General features: G+C 44.6%; 1 protein-coding gene across 1 annotated transcript in view; it reads right to left on the bottom strand.

Annotated features, from left to right (window-relative positions):
- CDH4 (cadherin 4) overlaps nt 1-20,301 on the bottom strand; it is a 376,921-nt gene extending 356,620 nt beyond the window's left edge. Inside the window, exons 1-2 of the mRNA XM_088528878.1 lie at nt 20,238-20,301; nt 18,612-18,723 (exon numbers count right to left, since the gene is read on the bottom strand). Of these exons, the coding sequence (XP_088385004.1) occupies nt 18,612-18,723; nt 20,238-20,294 (169 nt within the window). The 5' untranslated portion in view covers nt 20,295-20,301. The remainder of the gene's footprint in view (nt 1-18,611; nt 18,724-20,237) is intronic.
- Nucleotides 20,302-21,722: the final 1,421 nt, after the last annotated feature.

Genomic DNA, 21,722 nt, shown 5'->3' with positions numbered 1-21,722 from the left:
ACACAGACCTTCCTTCTTCCCCATGTCTTGTGATACCCTGCTGCAAACCACGCCATGAAGCACACAGGAGAAATGCTGCTCCAAATGCACATGCTCTCGCGTGTCAGCAGAACTGAAACCGCCATTGGCCTTCAAAAAAATTAAAATTAAATCTCACAAATCGCCTGGAAATCAGCCCAGGACACCAACATGGTGTATTTCCACCATGGCACCCAAAGCCCCAAGACAGTGCAGAGCTGCTGTGCACAAGGACGCAGTGCAAACACAAATGCATCCCAATCTCATTTAATTTCTTTCAGTTATTTACAAAAGACAGAGATGCACACACAAAACACATAGGAAAGAAAAGGCAAGTATTTTCTAAAATTGCATGGGGAAGAAGCTTGCCAGCGAGCTGATGAAACACTTGAGATAAAGTAGCACAATCAATAACAAAACTGCACCTTTAAAACTAGCACGCACAATGTGATTAATTCATAGCACAGAACTAGTGCAAGAGAAATCTGCAACTACAATAAGCTAATTTAATGATACTTTATCAAGTGCTCACGTTTTCGACTACTGTTGTTCATGGTAGATTGAAGCCGGAGTAAAAATATGTCACAAGTCAATATGGCATTCTACCGAAAAGACCCACATCATTAAAATTTTAAGCAAGTCTTCATTAAATAGAATACATGAAATTAGCTCCTTGAGAAGAATTTAATTAGTCAACACATGCAGGTTAAACTCACAATCTACCATTGTAGTTTAAGCCATTCATTTTCTTAAAGCTTTGTCACAATAAGCATTTTTATTAGTAGTATTTTTTGCAATACTAGTTAGAAACCACAGTTCCTTTGTGAAAAGGACATAGTACCCCTTGTAAACAGCAAGAAACATTTTCATTTTAAAACATGAACATAGAAAGCTGCCTTGTTAAGGCAATTTCAATCATTTTATGCATCTTCATTAAACCAGAGATACGGTTTGGCTTTTCACAGAGAGAAACCTCAACAGCTGCAGAGAAAGGGAGGGACAGCAGATTCTTAAGCAGAAAAGAGGAATTACCAGTTTTCTAGCTTGAAATGAAACCTCTAGGAAGCCCCATCTGCAGTCTCAGTCATTACAAATCACAATAATTATGTGAGCTCCCGGCCCATATATAAGATTTCAATACGAAGAGCTCCAGCACTGCGATGTCCACAGCACAGAAACACTGCCAGCTCATTTTGCCAAGCTTCGGGCTACTTGTAACACAGAGAAGATGAATCAATAAAACGTTATCAGTAAAACAGTTTGATTCCTGCACAGTTAAGCGCATGGCCACTTCTATATTTCAATCCCCTCAGGTCAATATAATTTTACACAGTTACCCAATTCGCAGCAGTGAAATGATACTGGTGGATGTTTCAGATATTCTAAAGCATTTATTTCTACATGGGGGATTAAAAAGGAAGAAAGCACCACTATTTTCTATCTGCTTCAAAAACTTGGATCTTTATCACAAGCTTAAATGCTGGCAGTTTGGTTTTTATTATTATTATTTTTTTTATCCCAGCTCTGGTAAATTAAGTTACTCTGAAACAGTTCACTAGGCCAAATCCTAAATGTCCCATTCGCTCAGCACTTAAACAGGAGTTTGGAAAGAAAAGCAAGTCAGAGCTCGATCTGGCCTTTCATTTAAAGTAAATCTGAGACATAGGATGTAATTTCTGCCTACTACACTAAAGAAAAACAGCCCATTTAAGCAGATTGAACTATTCAGCAATAAATTCTGCTAGCTTACTCACAGTAAGGAGGAAACTGCAAATGCTGCAAAGTCTGCTTAGATAGTTAAGATGACTTTTTCCCCAGGTAATTATTCACGCACACTCTAATTCCACCCAGGCTTGGGACCCGCCACCAACTCGGGTTAATCAAGGGCCTCCCAAGAGCTCTACCTACCACAAGCAGCAATAACTGTCACCTCCAACCCGCCGCGCTGCTCCGGAGCCTGGGAGAATCCACCAAGATGCTCCTCTAACACACGCTCCTTTCCGTGGATTTACCTGACCAGGCTCTCCATGAAACAGCAGAACCCTCTTATGGACCCAGTCATGTGCACTCAAGGCAAATGGTAACGGCAAGAGGATGGTGCCCCCAAACGCAGAAACCCCGGCGCTTTTTCACTTGGCTACCAATCACATTTCATCCATTTACTTTTTCAGCACCTGCGCTATCCAAAACAATCCAAAAAGGCCAATTCTCTAAAAGGCCAAAAATATTTTCAGCGTTTATTGTAATGCAATATTATTTGCACATTTGGTTTGGAAAAATATAATCAAGCCACGTTTTCATTAAAATTTCAGTAAAACACCATCTACTCTCACACTAATTCCTACTGCAACCTTTTAGTAGGTTTAATTTCCTTAAATACTTAAAAGAATATTGGAAACGGAAGATGCAGGGTCAAAGCCTATCCTAAGTATATGTGGATAATTCCCTTACCATCTCTCTTAGTAGGAAGTTATATTGCTAACAGTAAAATTTAATTCAATAGTCTAAAAACAAGCAAAAGGGACTAATCGCTAAGAAAAAAAAGTTATCTATGAAAATACAAAGCTGCAGTAATGCAGCAGTTTTGTGGGGGGTTTCGTTGTTGTTTTTACATCATCAAAACTGTTCTTGCAGCTTTCCTCTAAACAAGTTTTGTAAGGGCAAATTCTCACACAGGGAAACTCAAGTCATCTCCACAGTGCTTTGCTCCTGAATAATGAACCAAACTGTCAAGGATACGTTTCAGGAGGAGCAAATGTGTGTATCTATCTTGAAGACTGAGCTCATGAAAATCCAGCTGCATCAATCCTTCTTTCATTATTATTATTCTTTCAAACCTCCAAAATCAAATAACTTCCTTGAGCTTGGCTAGAGCCTTCTGAATAGGAATTCCACTGGGGGAAGAAGTTTTTAGATTAACAGCACAATACATTCAAAAATCAATAGATAAACTCTGCTCGGCAGCACTACCTGATACTGAGAGACTGGAACCAGGTCTCGGAAAATAGAACAAACTGCTCAGAATCAACTGGCCCCATCTATCCACTCTTGTTCTGAAGCCAAAGCCCGCAACATGAACCGCATTCCTGTATCACAGTCAGGATTATTGTAATGAGAAGGCATTCTGACTTGATAATACATTTAATTTTAAAAATTAAGTCCCCCTCTTCATTTGAAACAGCAAATTTTTTAAAAAAGTACAGAGTTAAAGCTGAAAAGCAATAAGGCAACTCAGAGATAACTACACAGATGGGGTGTCTTTCTGATATAACACAAGCTCTTAAAGTGAGAAAACAATGTGATTAGATACTCGGGCTAGGGAGAAGAGACATCCTCAAGCTCCCAGTTTATCATGAAAATTCTTTAGCCCTGTTTTCCACTGTGTTTCCACATCTGGATCAGGCGGCATTGACTCTAGCTCTCCTTTCTGCTGCAAGCAGGTCAGCTGTTACTTTCTGATCCATTTGTCATCTCGCCCCCCGCTCACAGTGTCGCTTTCCCCATTCACGGGGATCCTTCCCGACCGACCGCGGGCACCGCAGGGGACAGGGCAGAGCCCGGTGGAGCTGCCCGGGCCTTCGGAATACACCGAGCCCCAGGGAACTGGGGCTTCCCAATGCCCAGGGAACCTGGCTTTTTCTCTACCCATGTGTCTGAGGGTAGCCATGGAAGTCCCACCTCTAGGCTCCCTGGAAGGGTTACAAACAAGATGCAACTCACCACAAACGTTGTCCCACCATGTCGGCTCAACGGGGCAAGAAATGACCCTACACAAAGACGCTACAGGAGGCAGATTCCTGGTCTCAAAACTGTGGGAAACGGCTCCAACTGCTCCCACTGCGGATCCCCCAGGCTGCCGGCGGGATGCTCCACCTGCGGCTCCTCTCGGGTCACCTTCCCTTACATTCATTATTCATCATCCTGCAACTTCGCAAGGCAAATCTAGGGAAATGTTGCCATGACAAACAAATACAGTGGAGTTTTCACACAAACCTGATCCCCAGGATATCCCTGTGTTCAATTATGAGAAGCTCATTTCATTATATATCAACCAATGCAAATATTTTCAACACAGCTAAACATTAGCCTTATAAAGAGACAGATGACAAAAAAAAAAAAAAGAAAAGAAAAAAGAAAAAAAGTCATTTGCAGTGAAGCAGAAGAGCTTTACACACGGCCAGACCACTCGGATGCCATGGGCTAGGATACCATGTTATAAGACTGTAAAACTCTGGCCTGTGGCTCCAGTCCAGCCTGCAGAGTAATTTAATGTAGCTCACAAAGAAATGAGGAAAATGGCCTGGGCTGTGCTGAATCAGCAGTGCTGGAAGCCGGGCCACCCTCTATCAGTGAGAGAGAGCAGCTTTGTTCCCGGTGCCAGCTTAATGCAGAGCAACTATTGGGTGAAAGAAAAGAGCAGCAGGAATATTGTGTCAGATTCGCGGGAGATGTAAGCCAGAATAGCAGCAGTGACTTCGGGAGTTGCGCTGATTTACATCATTTCGGGATTGTAAGGATCTACATCCACTGGAAGTTTGACTGGCTTTTGTTTTAATTAAAAAATAATAATTTAGCATCGGCAATATTGCAAGTCCTTGACAGACCACGAGCTGGGAAAGATCTTGGATAAGTTTTTGTAGAGATCGGAGAAAGGCAAGAAGCTATTTTTAGTTTCAAAGATACGGTGGCTAAATTAAAATTCTCAAGATATACAGACAGTGATTTACATGTGAGGAATACACACAGGTACGTACTTTCACTCTATGCACAGGAGTGCCCAAAAATATAACAATGGCAAGAAAACAGCAATAGAATTAAAACTTTGTTCTTTCAATCTGGCTAGATATCACACGAAAAATATCAGCACAGATGTTATCTCTACTTATGAGTCATGACTTGGGCCAGCACAAATGCCATGTATTACTTCATTACTTTTTTTTGTTCCTAAACTGTAAGCACCAAAAAATGACTGCCATCGGGATGGGGGTAGGGGAGGGATTTGAAAATACCAGGGGCGACGGCTCATGGGGAAGCAAGCCAACCAGGGCAAAGCTTGGTGCCGATTTCCAAATAAACCTGGGACCTCTGCCCGACGTCCCACTGTCTCAGAACCGTTTCTGCAGCTCTGACACGTCGGGGAAAGGTCCCTAGCAAGAACCCTGCTGCCCAAGACTAAGTGCCCAGGACTGCCCACAGACACAAGCACATTCCCATTTGTTTCTTTAGAAGCCACTGGTGAACGTTACGGGGGGGAACCGAAGGAAAGTGGGAATCAGTCTGGTACATGGGCACAGCAGACAGACCTGACCTATGTTTTCAGGCTGAAAGAAACAGAACCCGGAGGTGGGAAAAGCTGCATCCAGCTGTTCACAGCATTTCCACGGCACAACCACCCACTCCAAAGCCAGATGGACGTTAAAAACACCTGCAATTAGGTTCCCATGTAAACAGAGCACCTTGTTTATCACTGCAGCTAGGCTGCTGGAATACACAAGTACTGAACAACAAGTTATCTCAATACTCATCAATACTTAAAAGAGAGCTTAAGCCGAACTGCCTCTGCATCCAAGAAGCACAGCTTCATCCCACCCTTTCTGTTTCAGTGCTCACCTCAGAAGAGGCAAGCACTAAGTCTCCCATTGCCAGTGAATAAGACTTTTAAAGTACTCTTCAAAGGCTCCTGCAATTTTAGTAGTATTAAATTTCACACCTCCAAAGTATATCCCCAGCTAATAAATAGCTTAATCGACATTCACCAGATACTTAGTACATAACCTTGACTTTTAAAAAAGTTTCACTGCTTGGGAACACTGGTTTTCTTGGTGTGTGGATTCCCTACAAATTCTCTTGGAAGTACAATCACACCAACTGTAACTAGATAGTTCACAACAAACCCAAAGGCAGTTGTAAGGATGAAAATCACTAACTCAGATGCCTATAGATTCATGGCAGAAATTGTCTCCCTTTACAAGCCTGACACTCACCACTTCTCGAATCGTCCAGACACATCCCAAATCAGGCAGTTCTGTGAGCATCCCAGTCTCCCAGCACTCAGCCTTCCACATCTCCTCCCCTTACCCCACCCTTTAAAGAAAAGCAAAATAAAAGAAAAAAGGAGGTGGGAGCCACATCCCCACTCAAACAAACATTAAATTCTTCCTCTTGTAGTTGCACTGCCAAAGGGCACTACTCTGGTATTAACAGAAATTTGCTCCATGATCACATCTTCCCAGGCCATGAAACTTGCTTCGCTATTACAAAGGTTAAACCAGCTGTGGCCACTAGCTTGTGGCTACTAATTGCTCGGTTCTTGCAGGGAGAAAAAAACTGCTATTAAAATGGATACAATCAACAGGTCTAGAACAGAAAGGGAAAAATGATGCTGTATTGAAGGTATTAGGAAAACTCAAATTCAGTCAAGTCAAATTCCTCATTTGTACCAAGATTTACCAGAACACCACAGTTAATTCCCTACTCATGAAAACTGATGCAAAGACTCAAGCAATTAGTCTTCAGTGATCATCTTGGGATTAAATCTCTATTTATGTCCAACACAAAAAAACACTGAGCTGCACACTGCTGCCTCATTAGGCCTGCATTCATTTCTGATTTACAGTAAGGCATAGGGCATTGCAGAACATCAGAAAATGTCTTTTCCAGTATTCTCATTCAACGGCAAACAAAGTTTTACTCCAACATATCCCCTGGTTCACCCACAAATCTGCTGAAGGGCTGCCACAACACTCATTAGACTAGAAAGGAGAAAGATGCCTAGGAACAAGCTGCAGGTACCACTGGAAGGGAACTGCTATAGACGACACAGAAGAGGTTTGATGGGTACACAAATACTCTTCCCATTAAACAGGACAAGCAGCCACAAAAGAGGTAGGCTGAAACTGGTGACAATGTAGCACCGATGTTCCCTCCAAATTCCTCAAATACAGCCCTTCTGCTTGGGCCTCTGGTCAGGAATATCAAGTTCATCCTATAGGATTAAAATACCCTCCTTGTTATCAGCAACAGCAACTGTTCCCTCAACTCCCCATTTCTCTTCTGTCTCAAACTTCAAAAGGGAAAAAAAATCTTCCAATAATCTTTGCACTGTTTATTTTGAGGAAAGTAGACAAACAATTGCAAAGTCCCTCTATTCAGTTATCTGAACAAGCACTGAGATTACTAAACCTCCCCCGATTACAGTTTCCCTTGTAGCTTGAACAAAGCATCAGGAAATCCTTGGGTGCTATCCAAACATTTTCAGTAGTTCCTCAGACAACTCCACAACAGGCCTCTCCCTGCCCTACAGTTTCTCCATACTGACCGCACAATATGGAGCAACCGCACACACCCTTCCTCATCCTCAACCTGTTCCTTCTGCTCACCACCACTGCGGGAGGAGCACATCAAGGTCAGTGCTTTTCTGTCACCTATCAGCATTTCTTTACACTTTAAAAAGGATCAAAGGCAAAAAAAAAAAAAAAAAAAAGGACATGCATCAATTGAAAAATGTCCAGAAACCCATAGAAATGAAAGCAAAAGAGTAATTCCCCCCAATAATCAGCAAAAAATTAAGCCTTCTGGAGATGAGCATAACAGTTGCCTTTCACGTGTAATTGTGTAAACCTTCTGTTTTCAAGGGAGCTAAGCAACCAGCCAGCAATAATTAGACTCCTGAAAGACAAGTAGCAGGGCACACAGGACCTGAAATGACGACTTTCTCCAATTCCCCAGGGAAACACTGTTACTGAGAGAAAAAAAGATTCTGTAAATAACTTTTCATCTGTAGATCCACCAGCCCTCCTCCTCTTCCCCTGCCGCGGGCTGCTCCCGACTCCGTGATCGGCAGAGGGAGTCTTTTCCTCTCACACTCGGATCAGCTCCCATCTGGTGCTACTTTAAGCTACTAAGGCACAGACACGACAGGCAAAGTTAAACTAAATTGTATAATATTTAAACATGGGCTGGGCCTTCTAATAAGCTTATGAATAACATGGTTATGATAGAACCAGTCAGCTATTGCACTCTTTTTTTATATGCAGCAAATACCTTGCTCTCAGTGTATCACAAGATTAAGTATTAAATGGAGGATGGAAAGTGGGACACAGCAAAGGCCAGAACTCCCCACTCATCCTCTTCTCATCAGTAGTATAAGGGCTCAGCATGAACTGAGGAGTCTGTACTGCTCGTATAGGTACAACTCGCCCAGCCATTTACTGCCTCGACCTTGACTTCATCTGCTCTTTTGGCTCATGTTGGGATTAGTAGCAGCTCCTTCAACATTTTTAAGTGTTCTCTGCTGAGCAGACTTCACTGGAGACTTGGGAAGAACAGCCTGAAAAGCGTGTCCTCTAGCCTGGTGCTGGAACCAGCTGCTTGGGGGCTCTCAACACTGCAGGTCAGGAGCGTTCAACAGGACAGAGAACCAACGTATAACTAAGCACTGACCCAACAGCAACCAAGGTGGAGCAGACAGCCTCTTGCTCTTAAAAAGGACACAGTTCTCCTCCATCAAGGTGCACACAGACAGTGCTTGTCCAAACATATGTGCCTACCACCCCATTCCTGGTCTTCTCTCTTCCAAATGCTTTAAAAAAGCCCAGGCTGGATTCATACAATTTAAACAATCTGGGATTGTCAAACCATCCATGCTTCTAGAAAGTAAAAATTCAAAAAAAATCAAAAAACCCAGTTCTTGCCACTCTCACCGTATAAATGTCAAGGAAAGTATAAACAAATAGAGATCGAAACTTTTGGATTTTTCTGCAAAAACATTGAGACTTCAATAGCTCACGTTGCATGCCACTGTTTCAACACTAGCTATTTAGATAACCATACCCAAAGCATAGTTGTTAGATGGTTCATGGTCAGAACAGAAGGACGTATCACGTGGGCTTGGCTGCAGTCTGTTCTGAACTGGTTTTGCTCAGTGCTTTTATTAACTGCACATAGAAGACTACAGCATATGTTTGTTACCTCTGCAGACAGGAAAGCAGGATGAAACTGCAACTCTGTCAGAGGTCAAGATCAGAATTCAAAACAATCCCGACAAGTTAGAGACCAGGCTTATAAAAAGAAAAGATGTAATTCAATGGAAGAGGAGCAAGGTAACTCAATTCAGCAAGATTAATCAACTGCACACACAGAAAATGACTGGGTAGGTAGCAGTTCTTCAAAAACCATGTGGGAGGCTACACTGGATCACAAGCTGAACATGAGTCAACAGTGTCACACTGCGGGGGGGAAAACGCAATCGCCACATTGGATGAGCCAACTGGAGCACTGGGACACCAAGAAAAGGTGGCACATCAAACTAACAGCAAAGATAAGGGCTTGGAGAAGAGAGCCCAGGCAGGACCCAGGAAAGCCAGTTAATGAGGTAGGGGGGACTAAGGAAGCAGAGAAGAAACATTTTTCAGGAGCCCTGAAGACCAAAAAACAAACAACTGTCACTCTATGATGAGCAGGACAAATAGCAACAGGTTTAAATTGCATCAAGAGAGCTTCAGCTCAAATGTGAATGAAAAGAAGTGAAGCACAACAGGCTGACAGTAGAGGCTGCGGTCCCACAGCCACAACCTTCAAGAACACTCAGGGGCAGGGGGAGAAAAACTATTAGAGAGGAGCCTTGAGAGCAGGGCACACATCAGACATCCTCTTGAGTTCTTCCAGCCCTAATTTCTACCAGTTCATGCAAATGTCATCAATGAGCAGATGGTAATTACCCTAAGCAGCTTCAGCTGATAGCACAAGCACCTCCAGGTGCTCATTAGTGGGACTTCTTTAAGGAGTCCTGTGGCCAGCAGCAACTATGGGAGGCACATCCACCATCCAGCACTGACTGATAAGGAACTAGTTATTAACGACTGCTCTGAGCCTATCAAAAACAAATAGCTCGTTAAGCTTTATACTTTAAAATAACTATAACTCACACGTCCTAAAGTGCAATCATTTGTTTATTTTCCAACATTTCACAGAGTTGTTCTAATGCTTTAATTTTATATGCCAAGAATCCTAACATATTTTACCATATAGGAGAAAAAGCTACAAGCATTTCCTCCACTGACAGGCCTTGTACAGTCTTCTCCTATAGACTCTCTAGACCATGAACTGACAGGGGGGGCTCATGCTTAGCTTCACATGGAACAAGCTTTGTAATCCTGGCTATTTATCTTGGGTAATTGCAATGCTCACAATTATTTTAAGACAATTTTGCTTAATAAGGATTGGAATCACTACTAGACAAACTCAATATAACAAAATTCTAGGCTAAAAGTAGAAGTAATTTTTGTGACTAATCTATAAACTGCTACAAAATTGTGATTTATAATAGGCATAGTAATAGCCTTAATGATTGCAGTGCTTCTGGGTATCAGCAAAACGTACAGATTGGTTCGTTTCAGAGCAGAAAGGACATTCTTTTTGTGCTCCATGGGTGGCCCATACACATCTTCAGGGTCCTTGGAGGCGCTGTGAATGTTCCCACCGCGCGTCCCACACACTGCCTGCTGCTGCCACACTAATGGCAATAGCTGTAGTGACCCTCGGAGCAGCAGCTACTGCACAGCGTAACTAGCAGAGTACTGAAATACTGCCACGGGCTTCTCTATTACCAAATGCTGGCATGTGGCAAGGAGCACTGGCAGGGAAGTAGTGAGGGCAAAGGAAGAATAATTAAAATTTTGTATGAGAAGGGAGCGGAGGGTAAGGAGGAAATGGGCCAGCAAAATGGGAATAAGGAGCCTGGGGTCACAAGGCACAGGGCAGCAAGAACATCTAAAAGTCTCTGTTTCCAGTGACTGTGCAGCCCATATGCCAGAACATTTGCCACTTGTCTCCCTCTGTGCAACTGCAATTTAAAATTAATAAATAAATTGAAATCATAAAGCCTGTGGCAAAAAAAAAAAAAGAAAAAAAAAAAAGAGCTTGTTCAACCCAACCATCTTTTTGATTCTGCAGGAGAACTCAACTTGGGAAAGATTCTGCTGAAAAAAAAAGTGAAGCAGCCAGTACTAATGAAATATTTTGAGAAAACAAAAGCCCCATATGTTCCTTTTATCCTATTAAAATACAGATGAAATCAAGCACAGTTGTAATATAAGTGTAATATTTCCTTATACCAAGAGACAAGCTGTGACAAAGTTCAGTCTGGACATTAATGGAAGAGAAGAGCAGAATGTTGGTCCCTGATGCTTCAATGACTCTCTTTAAAATATACGTTTCCAAGAAGATACAGAAATAACACCTCCCTAGCAGAGTCATTTTTGCAGCCTGTTGTAATCTTTTTATTTAACACTACCTGAACTTGCAGGAAAACTCCGTTCATCACTCCACCTTTTCGTTGTTCATCTGCAGAGTGTTTCCAACCCGCTGCCCGGGGCGGATGGTCCAGTCCATCCCGCAGCCCAGGCAGGGGCTGCTAGAGCAGCTTGCCCAGGGTTTGAGTATGTCCAAGCACGGAGACTCTGCAGCCTCCCCGGGAGACCTGTGCTGGTGTTTGACCCCTGCACAGTGAAAAGCTTTTCATGTTTAAATGCAATTTCCTGTCCTTCCTTTCATGCCCGCTGCCTCTTGTCCTTGCATGGATGCCCAGGAGCAGTCTGCCTCCATCTCCTTCCCACCCTCCCAGGGCTACTTACACACGAGGACAAGGCCTCCCGAAGCCATCCGGGGGCTAAACGGCCCCCAACTCCAAGCCTCTCCTTTCAGAAAGACTAATAAATCAATATCAAAACAAACCACCAAAGAGCAAACATCCGAGCAGGCTGAACAGCAAGGCCCCCTCCAGCAGCACGGCAAGCTGCCCGGCCCCAGGAGGGAGCATTGCTGGCCCGTTTGGGCACGGAAAGGAGCCCGTGAGGGGAAACAACGTCCTTCAGAACCTCCAGCCAGTGCAGAAAGGCTTACAGAGACTCAACCTACAGCCATTTTCTTGTTTATCCATCCAGCATAAATTCCTACACTTTCTTTGAAGACCAGGCTCATGGAGAAATTATTTTCCAGCTACTAGCAAGCATTCATCTTAAATATTTCATCAAACCATTCGAAATTAGAGTTTCCAAAGGCAAACACTGGCCTTGATTTTTCAAATGCTGCTTTCCAGCCTCAGTTCTTACTGTTACCATTTGGGTAAAAACTAAAAGTATGCTTCTACAAGAATGGCACAACTCCAAATGCAAGGATAACTGCAAGAGGTACACAAACACCCTTCTTATCTATGTTACTCAATTTCATTCTATTATAGGAAAAAATATATATTAAAAATACAAGTTTTCCAATAAAAATCCTATCCTCAATACTTTTAATCTCTTTTTCAATTTTGAATGAAACTTAAATACTGTCTATATTAGAAAAATATTCAACATGCCTAGACAGAGCTATGCATATGCCCCATGCCACTGTCGAACTAAGTACTTGACAATCCTTATTCTGCAATGAAATAAAACTACCTCTTGAAAAACATTATTCTGTTCAATTCAGACCAGGACGTGAGGCAGAAGGAAGCTTATGCAAGAGCATATACATACAGACACAGAAAAAAAAAAAAAAAAAAAAAAAAAAAAAAAAGCAATAAAACTGGCAATGAGAAATAGCATTAGGACTGTGAAAATTAAGCAAGAAATATATCTCAGCACCAGAATAAGTAATTTTCATTTACCAGATGCAAAAGCTAAAATTTCCAGAATGCTTCCAGCATCTGCTCAATGAGACCACAGCTCACAAGCTCTGCCAGCAACAGCCAGTTTCTGAACACAGAAGTGACTCTAAAATTAACATCTTTCAGCCTTAGAAGATCTAACGTTAGTAGTTCAGAGTTTAAAACAACGGGTATTTTATTATAAAGGAAATTACATTGTGCCAGATGCAGCTTTTCTTTAATATCTGTCTGCTCAAAATGCTTAATTTGAAGCAGTGTAATTCTTTAACAGACAAATTACTACTCTCTAACGGACAAATTACTAGAAAATAAGAGAAAAGTAAGAGAATATCTGAATCTGTTACTGGAGAAGCAGATTTACTTAAAAAAATTCACATTGCCCAGAATGTGGAAAAAAAGTTACTTGAATTTATAAAATTTGGTTCAAAGCTTTGACTTGGAAAGCAATACACTGTTTAAAAATTCTAAGTAATGGGATTAACTTTACAGAATGTTACTGACGACTCTGGTCTTACTGTCATTTTACTCGATAAAAACATCTTAGATGTTGCACTCCACGTTAGAAGTTAGATCTGAAGAGTTGTGTTGAAAATGAATATGCAGCAGCAGCTCCCCAAACTGCAGCAGCTCCTTCCGCAACCTCCCCTCAAGCTCCCAGCTGAGATAACGGGTCTGATTTGCAGCAGGGCCATCAAGGGAAGCCACTTGATGAAGAAGTTGCCCTGTGGAATGGGAGAAGTGTTTTCCAAGAGGCAGCTTCACGGGAGCACATGGAAGTTGCAGGGGAGAAGTCCACCCAAAGAGACAGGAGAACAGCAGGACAAGAAGGAATTAGACCTTTTTTTTTTTTTCCTCACCTCATTCTAAGAAAAGTTGAGGAAAGAGTTCAGGGTTCCCAGTAGGCTTTTGCCTACTTTCAGATTTTATTATAGAACTGTGAAGCTAATCACGTGTATGATAAGTTCAGTAACTGCTTTTCATACAGAATCATACACTGCAAATAATGAAAGCATGGAAAAGTCTCCCTATTTTTTTAAGCTCCGAGTAATTCGGAGAAGGCAGCGGAGCAAAGCTTCCCCACTGCACAAGCACCCACCTCTGCCACCCCAAGGGGCACTCGGAGCAGTGAGGCACCCCTGGCCTCCTCTCACACCAGCTGGCAGACTGCAGAACAGCCAGACACAGGCTGGGCTCTTTCTACAGATGCTCAGCAATGCTACAGGCACAACACGCAGACAGACACATCTTCCTGAGCTCCAGAGACAGACCTCAAACCACAAACAGTTAGGAACCAAACTCCTGTTAAAGTTAACAGCAGGCAGGTAAACATATCTTTTCTAGATTCCAGATTCAGGGTGGGGAGGAAAAAAGAGAGAGATGGAAGATGTGTGTGCGAGGGGGCAGAACATCCCCAGTAGCCACGTTACCCACACGAGCCCCAGCAGCGCAAACACCGACCCCGTCACCACCCTGCCACATCCTCAGCACGTGCCAGGTTACTATCTGCTACCCCAGGGTAGGCTCCTTCCTCCAGGGCATTCAGGAACGTTAGCAGCATTCCTCACGAACGATTTGTCTCATTCTCTTGGCAGGGGCCAAACTCCATGTATACAGCAGCATTTTGTGACTGCAAGCTTGTTTTCAAGAGAAAATAAGATATTTCACTGAAGTACTCCACAGTCCACATTTTATTTTCTATATTATATTAACCATGAGAATGCACTACATTACCTCCAAGCGCAGGGATAGCAAATATCCCCACAGTAATATTAAATGAGCCATCAGTAACCTGTCTCAATCAGAGCTTGCAAAGGTTTGTTCAGTTTCTCCCTCTCCTTTTCCATTTTAACTGAACACTCACTTCTGCATGAAGAATTTGGGTGGACTTTTCCTGTTTATCTGTTCTGTATTTTCTGAAGAACATGAAGTAATGAAGGTTGAACAGGACAGACATTTTAAAGTGAGGAGAACAAAAGACTTTTGCCATTAAGAACAACATTCCACAAGTAAAATCTTATCTCTCTCATAGTATTTCATGCAAATTTTCAGTGAAGTCTAATTAACTTGTTTTTAATCAAAATTTATACCAGGAAAAAAATCTCTAGCATGGAAGCAATCTACATTCTCATACACGTGCATGAGACTTGGCTACCTTTGGTTTCATATACTTGCTTAAAGCAGTACATACTGACTCAATTTATTTATCTTCCTCTATGAAAACAAATAGATGCTTCCACACACTTCTACCCAAATGTAGCTGCTGCACAAGCTTGGCCATCCTGCTACATGAGTGCAGGCACAGTTAAGAATGGCAACAGAAAGCCCAAATCACTGCAAACGAAGCCATGTGAACTAAAACAAAAACGAGGCTGCAGGTCTCAGCTGCTGACTTGGTCTCTGGATGGCAGGGAAAGCCAAGGGTACTGGTCTAGAGAAGTAACGCAATTAATCCTGCCGTGGCAATCCCTCCACTGCCAGTTGACCAAATCTGACAATTTGACAACAAACCTTGAGTTGCTAATTTTAGAAGTATATTTTTTTCCAAGTTATAATCTTTGCAAACCCCTAGAGAACCAGCAGCCATGAGCACAATAATGCTGCTCGCTGCTCTCCTCTTCCCAGGGAGGGCGCCTGGTCACCACCCCGGCACAGCCGAGCACCAAGCCCGCGATGAGGCCACACGGCACCCACCACCTCAACATAGTTCTTTATGTTGTTTAAACATTATTTTAAATGTTATCACACAGCAGTGACCAAGGCCAGGTTTATTATACTACAAACAAAAATGAAGACAAATGTAACTGCTTACACCCCAATAACTTGTATCAAGAGAGGCACCGAAGGCACTGGCTCCACAAATCAACACATCCAACACCCCACCATCGAGCTTGAGGCTGGCAGTGATGGAGAAGGTGGTATTTGTGGCCCTACTGGGGGAAACTATTTTAAGTCTAATTAACATGAATTTTTTAGAATGCAAATGCTTTTCATTTATACATAAAACAAAATGCCATGACATTTCTCCCATCCATTTATCATAAACAAGTTAATTACTGTGTAACTAATAGCTCCTGCTAAAATCTGTATGTTTTGAGGATGTTAGAGAGCTGACTCAGGCAAATAAGATGAACCACAAAGCAGTAGTTAATAGATTATGGCATACTTACAATAAAACAATGACTCTGTAAAAGCTCTTGTTGTCAAATTAAGGCTAAGATATTTCCATTGGAATAAGTCAATTATAAGCAGTCATTATCTGTTTAACTTGATTCAAACCTAGAATATTATAAGCCCTTTCAATTTGATGCATTCATAACAACATACAAATACTTAAGAACTGGGTATTAGAAAGCTTAAAATGGAAAGGTAGCTTTTATTGCCACAAAGTGCATCCTGACACAGGCACCGCCCTAAACTTCCCGGTGTTGGCTGAAGCTCACCGCTCTGCTCAGGTCCATATACTACATAAATTCCGATGAACAAATCCATAAGGAGTATAAATCGTCCCAGCACTTCCCACACCTCCTTCCTAAGGATAAAATGAGACACAGGCAGCACAAAGACTTTGTGTTTGCCCACAGGAATCCCCCGAGAGCAATTTAAACTACATTTTTTCCCAAAACTTCATGAAAGCAGTGACAGGTGAAGCCCTACCTACTATTTTTTTTCCCCAGGGAAACACTCCCTTTTGGCCTAAGGATGAATTGCTGAATGCTGATGAATAAGATGGTGGTAGTTGGCAGCAAAGCTCTGCGTGGTAAGATGGTGTGAAACAGTACATATGTCAATCTATCAAACATGTTAATGTAAGCAATCCGAACCCATTTTTGGTCTGAACTATTGTACAATACCTCACCCAGATGGAAGAAAGAGACAAACATTTTATGCTTCAGACACATCAAGTGTTAGAAAGTAAAATTAAATCAAACTGGAAGACTACCAATTTCACTTGCTAGAGTTTATATAAAGAATAACACAAGCATGAGGAAGAATTCTACGCAGGAGGTTTTTCCCCATTATTGTACAAATTAACGAGATATATTTGTGTCTTTATGATAAACAGTAGCATGTATTTGAGTGTAGACTGCAAAAGTGTAAAGACTATACTCCTTGTATCAGCAAACACAGCTTTTGCACTTTTTCCCCTTTTCCTGCAGTTGACAAAATGCTTTACAAATCACATACCTAGTGACAACGTTATTGAGACAAGAATATTACAAATGGTATTTGGATACATAACATTTTGAGGGCCAATTCAGCTCTAAATCAGTGGGAGTTTTGCCATGACTAATATAGAACTACAACTGGACCCTAAAGGATAAAATTACAGTGTTGATTAATATATATTTTCATTCAAATCAACCTGACAGCTTACCTAAATATAATTTCATATTTAAAGATGATGATCAGCTGCAACTGGAATGACAGTCACTACGCTGTCTTCAAAGGCACTGCCAGCTAACTGCTCTGAGCAGACCTTCTGCTGCATCCCCACTGCCCACCTACAGAACACGCAGCGTAACTTATCAAGCACTAAACTGCAAAAATACTCCTCCAAACAAGTGTAGTAATGACACGATTCTCTAGTGCATTGGGAAGACACTGTATACCAAACAAATTGCTAAAGCTATAAAGCTATATTATACTCAGCTCAGAAGGCTACCTGGAAAAGCCTTGCTGTACCCAAGTTATGGAAGAATCCCTATTAAGTATATAAACAATTAGGGCTAGGTCTGTGATATTTCTTGTACTGCTATATTCTTGGGTAGGTCAAATCCCCCTTTGGTTATCTTTCAAATTAAAACTAAAATCCCAAACATCTACTAATTGATGCCAGGCCCAGCCAAGAGAATTCCTGAAGAGCAAAACTAAGACAACTGGGCTCAGAAACAAAACCATTTGCCAGCTCACATGCAGAGAAAATGGCCAGTCTCGGGTTCTGCTAAAGGCAGAAAGAGACACCGACAGCCTCTCTTCCTAGAGGATCCAAGAGACAGAGCAGGTGTTTGCTCTGCAGGAAGAGCAAATTCCCAGCTTTCGTACACAGGGACACACATGTGACCAAAGGTACTTGGGAGAAAGCAGCCAAGGGTTTATAATCCCTCGTGTAAAGTATTGAACCTCGATGGGCTCCTCAGCCTCCACAGCATTATTATGTCTTTAGAACTGCTGTAACACCACGCAGTGATTAATGATTTAATAAGGATGTGGGAAGGTGTGGTGGTGGCGCAGGGGGGGTTAGTTATCTTTTTTTGGTCCTTAAAACAGTTGTCTGAGTAAAACAGTGATACCCTATATCAAGCAAACATAAACTTTAATTATTTTAACTTGAAAAGGAGACAGATCAATACACAGGATAACCTATTGTCATTTGGATTATGAAGACGTCTAAGAATTTACTATGACAGAAGTGATTATAATCCTACAATTACTATAAAACTAATCGGTAGCTTCTTTTTGCCTGTGTTTTCATGTTGTCAGTGGGGCAGTAATGAAAATGAATGCCACATTTGTGAACAGAATGTCTGTAGGCTTGTTTACCACATTTCCAACAACAACGTCTGCTTTATCATGCATTTCAAAGCAGGGATAATTTAAGGATCTTTGGATTTTCATACATAAAAATACTTTCTATAATATCAGATGTAGGGTTCCTTCAGATAGGGTGGGAGTGGGAGACTTGGAAGTGGAGCGATGACCTTGCAAACAAGCAAGTATAGGCAAACAAGCCACCTGAAGCAGACGGCACGCGGGCTTGGAATGATTCATGCGTATTCAAAACTGTACTCAGGTAAATTACTTAGTGTTTCATCCTCCTACAAATATAATTCTGCAGACAATTTCACCATCAAAATCAGCAACTTTAAGTCTCCTTTCACCTCCCCAAAACAGAGCACAATTCTTTTATTGCAGCATCTACTAAATATTTTGCTTCACTTACCTTTGAGTAACTTCTGCCCTTCCACGATGTTCTGGGAGACAAATGCTGTGTAGTCTTCCTCTGAAAAGCCAGGCTTGCATGTGGGTCTAACTGTAAGATCCCCATTATGTGCCTGCAAAATCAAAACAAGGGAAACATCATCACGACTTTTGCTTTTCGGCACGTTTGGCTCTCTCTGAGCAGGTGTTTAGGCACAGGCAAACCTGAACAGTAAAGCAGTGTGCAAGCAGAAACCGCCTATGCAAAAGCGACTATCTGTTGGAATGGATCCATACTGTAGCTGCAAAATTAAAACGGTCCAGAAAATAGTTGCCTGATTACAAAAGAGAGCATTGTTTGTAGAAAGGCTGGGATACTGGGCACTGTCAAAGGAGGGCAGGAAACAAAGAGCGGCAATTCATCACCCGAACAGTGCTCGCACTGGAGGCACGCAGAGGCCCCATGCTGCAACATCCAAATCACTGGGAGTTTTGCTACGGACAAACCGGGCCAGCCCCAGGGCTGCAGGAGGAGGAAGAGCCCGGCTCGCAGCCCGCTAAGCCCCGCTCCGTCCCCCCGCGACGCTCCGGCTGCCTCTGGGATCCCCGCTCTCCCCCGGCTCTGCGTGTGCCCCTGCAGCAGGGAGGGATGGAGAGATTCCCGAGCAAAACGCACGGATGCCTCCGGATAACGCGGCTCCGTGCACAACCTGCCGGGAAGCAGCGGGAAGCATCACCCGAGCGCTCGGCTGCGCTGCTGTAACTCGGGACCGTGGCACCGGGAAAGAGCCCTGCCACGGGGACAGGCTGGCCGTGGCGCTCAGGGCTCCTCGGGACAGAGGGACCCAGACCCCGCTCCACACAACGCACTGAAAGCTCCGACTATTTACGCATAAGCGGGGAATTACGCATAACGCGCGCCAGCAGGAAGGGCTTTCCCGGGCTGTGCACAGGGCTCCCCAGAGCATCGCTCCGGGATGCGGGACGCGCTCCGACGCCGCCGGTCCCCGCCGAGGGACGGGCAGAGCCGCTTCCCGGGCGAGCGCAACTCCGGGCGCGCGGCGGCTCCCCGGAGCCCGGGGACGGCCACGGCGCGGCGCGACGGCCAGCGAGAGGGACGGGAGAGCGGGCGAAGGGTCCCCGCGGAGGAGCTTAGTAAGCAAAAAGCGAGCCAAGGCGCTCTGCTAAAAGCAAAACAGGAGGAAAATAAAAACAAGAAGAGGGAAATGAAGCGAACGGAGACGCGCGGCTCGGAAAGCAGACGCCGGCCCCGGCACGGGGGCTCCGCGAAGACGCTGCCGTGAGAAGCCTGCGGGGCGGCTCTGCCGCAGGCTCGGGGGGCAGGCGCTGCCCGGGGCTCCGCGGGCGCGCCGCAACCGCGCACCCGTGCCCTGCGAGCACGCTCGCTTGACAAATGGGAAAAAAATCAAAAAATAATTAAAAGCACAAACTTTTGAGGCCGCTCGCTTATCGCATGGACACTGCAAAGGCAGCAGCCGTGGGGGCCGCGGACCGGGGCGCCGCCGCTGCCCCAAGTTGCGGCGGGCGGCAAGTTTCACCCCGCGGCGGGGAGCGCAGCGAGGCGCCGCGGGAGAGGAGAACGGGGGGCCCGTCCGCGCTGCGCCCGCCCGCGGGGCGCCCCACTTACCGCCGAGCCCCACACGGGCAGCAGCAGCACCAGCAGCACCCGCGGGCCGGCCCTCATGGCCGCGCTGCGCTCTGCCGGCGGCCGGGGGTGTCGGCCCCGCTCCCGCCGCCGCCGCTCGGCGCCCGCTCTGGCTGCAGGTGAAGCGCCCGCCGCGCCGCTCCGCCGCCAGGCCCCGCCCCCGCGCACGGCCCCGCGCCGCGTGCGCGCGCGCCGCCCTTAAAGCGGCAGCACCGCCCCGGCCGCGCGCGGCCGCGCCCCGCGGAGCCGCTCCGGGGGGCGACGCGCGCGCGGGCAGCGCCCCTGAGGGGAAGGGCGGGAGGCCCCGCGGCGGAGCCCGCGCACCTGAGGGGAAGGAGGGGAAGCGCTGCCGTTATCCGACGGGACGGGACGGGAAAGCGCCCTGTCCCGGGGAAAGGCAGCCGGGTTGCCCGGAGAGGATGAACTCGGGCAGCGCGGAGGGAAACGCAGCGCGTCCCAGGGGGAATGGCGCAAAAAGAGAGAGCAAAAGAGAGAGCAAAAGCTAATATAAACTGAAAGAAAAAAAGTAACATCATGGGGAAAACTAGTGTATCCAGAGAGGAATTGCTAGCGAGGGTGATTTTGAGAGAGAAAATGGTGCAGACCCTGAAGAAACCCCCTTTCTCAGCTGGGAGCAGCCGATCTCCTTACCCCCAACCTGCAGAGGCCTCTTCTGGGGTCTCTTTTCTTTTTTTCCAGGGCACCACCTGGAAAAGCACTTGCCTTCCCCATAACTGAGCAATCCAGGCAAAAGGCCTTACTTATATATATATATATATATGGTTTTCCACGCATGGGGCAGAGGGATGCCGAGTGCCGGCACCACCTCCTCAGGGGCGCAAACACTCCGGGCCCTTCTGTCCCTGGGGAGCTGTGGCACCCCAGGCCACGCTGCCCCTTGCTGCAAGGGAAAAGGAGGCTAATTCCATAACTCCACTCAACCCGAGGTTTACCCTTGTGAAGGGAGATGAGAACAAGCCCAGGAAACGCAACTCGAGTCTGTTTGCGTTTGCACAGAGCCCTGAAAACAGAAAGCCGCGATTTCAAGTGCCAAGTGCAGCTCTTGCTATTTTCACCCAGCTTGAACCTGGCATCCAAATATGATCCTTCCCCCCACCCTCCCTTTCTGAATGCAGCTCAATTCCACGAACAAACGTTCTCAGCCACGTATATTTTGTGCATATAAATCCAGCACTGATTTGCATAAATAGATGCATACTATCTGATGTACGTGCAAAATCAGACATTGCAGCTGAAAAATCTGGCCATTAAACTATTCTGTTAGATTCACACGTTTTCCTAAGGAATGAGACGCACATAAATCCGCCAACTGCATCTTTTGCTATTGAGTAGATTTAATAGCATTGTGTTAACACCTAGAGATGTTGGGGAAGCACTGAGACCTCATTGTATTAAGCTGGGTAGACGTGCATAATGAAAAGATTGTTCCCACCCCACCAATTTGCA

The sequence above is a fragment of the Tinamus guttatus genome, unplaced genomic scaffold, assembly GCF_059628265.1.
Source record: "Tinamus guttatus ecotype Peru unplaced genomic scaffold, ASM5962826v1 Tinamus_guttatus_pri_ptg000027l, whole genome shotgun sequence".
Taxonomy (NCBI): domain Eukaryota; kingdom Metazoa; phylum Chordata; class Aves; order Tinamiformes; family Tinamidae; genus Tinamus; species Tinamus guttatus.
The sequence above is the reverse complement of the archived record's forward strand: the minus strand, read 5'-3'. Positions and strand labels throughout refer to the sequence as shown.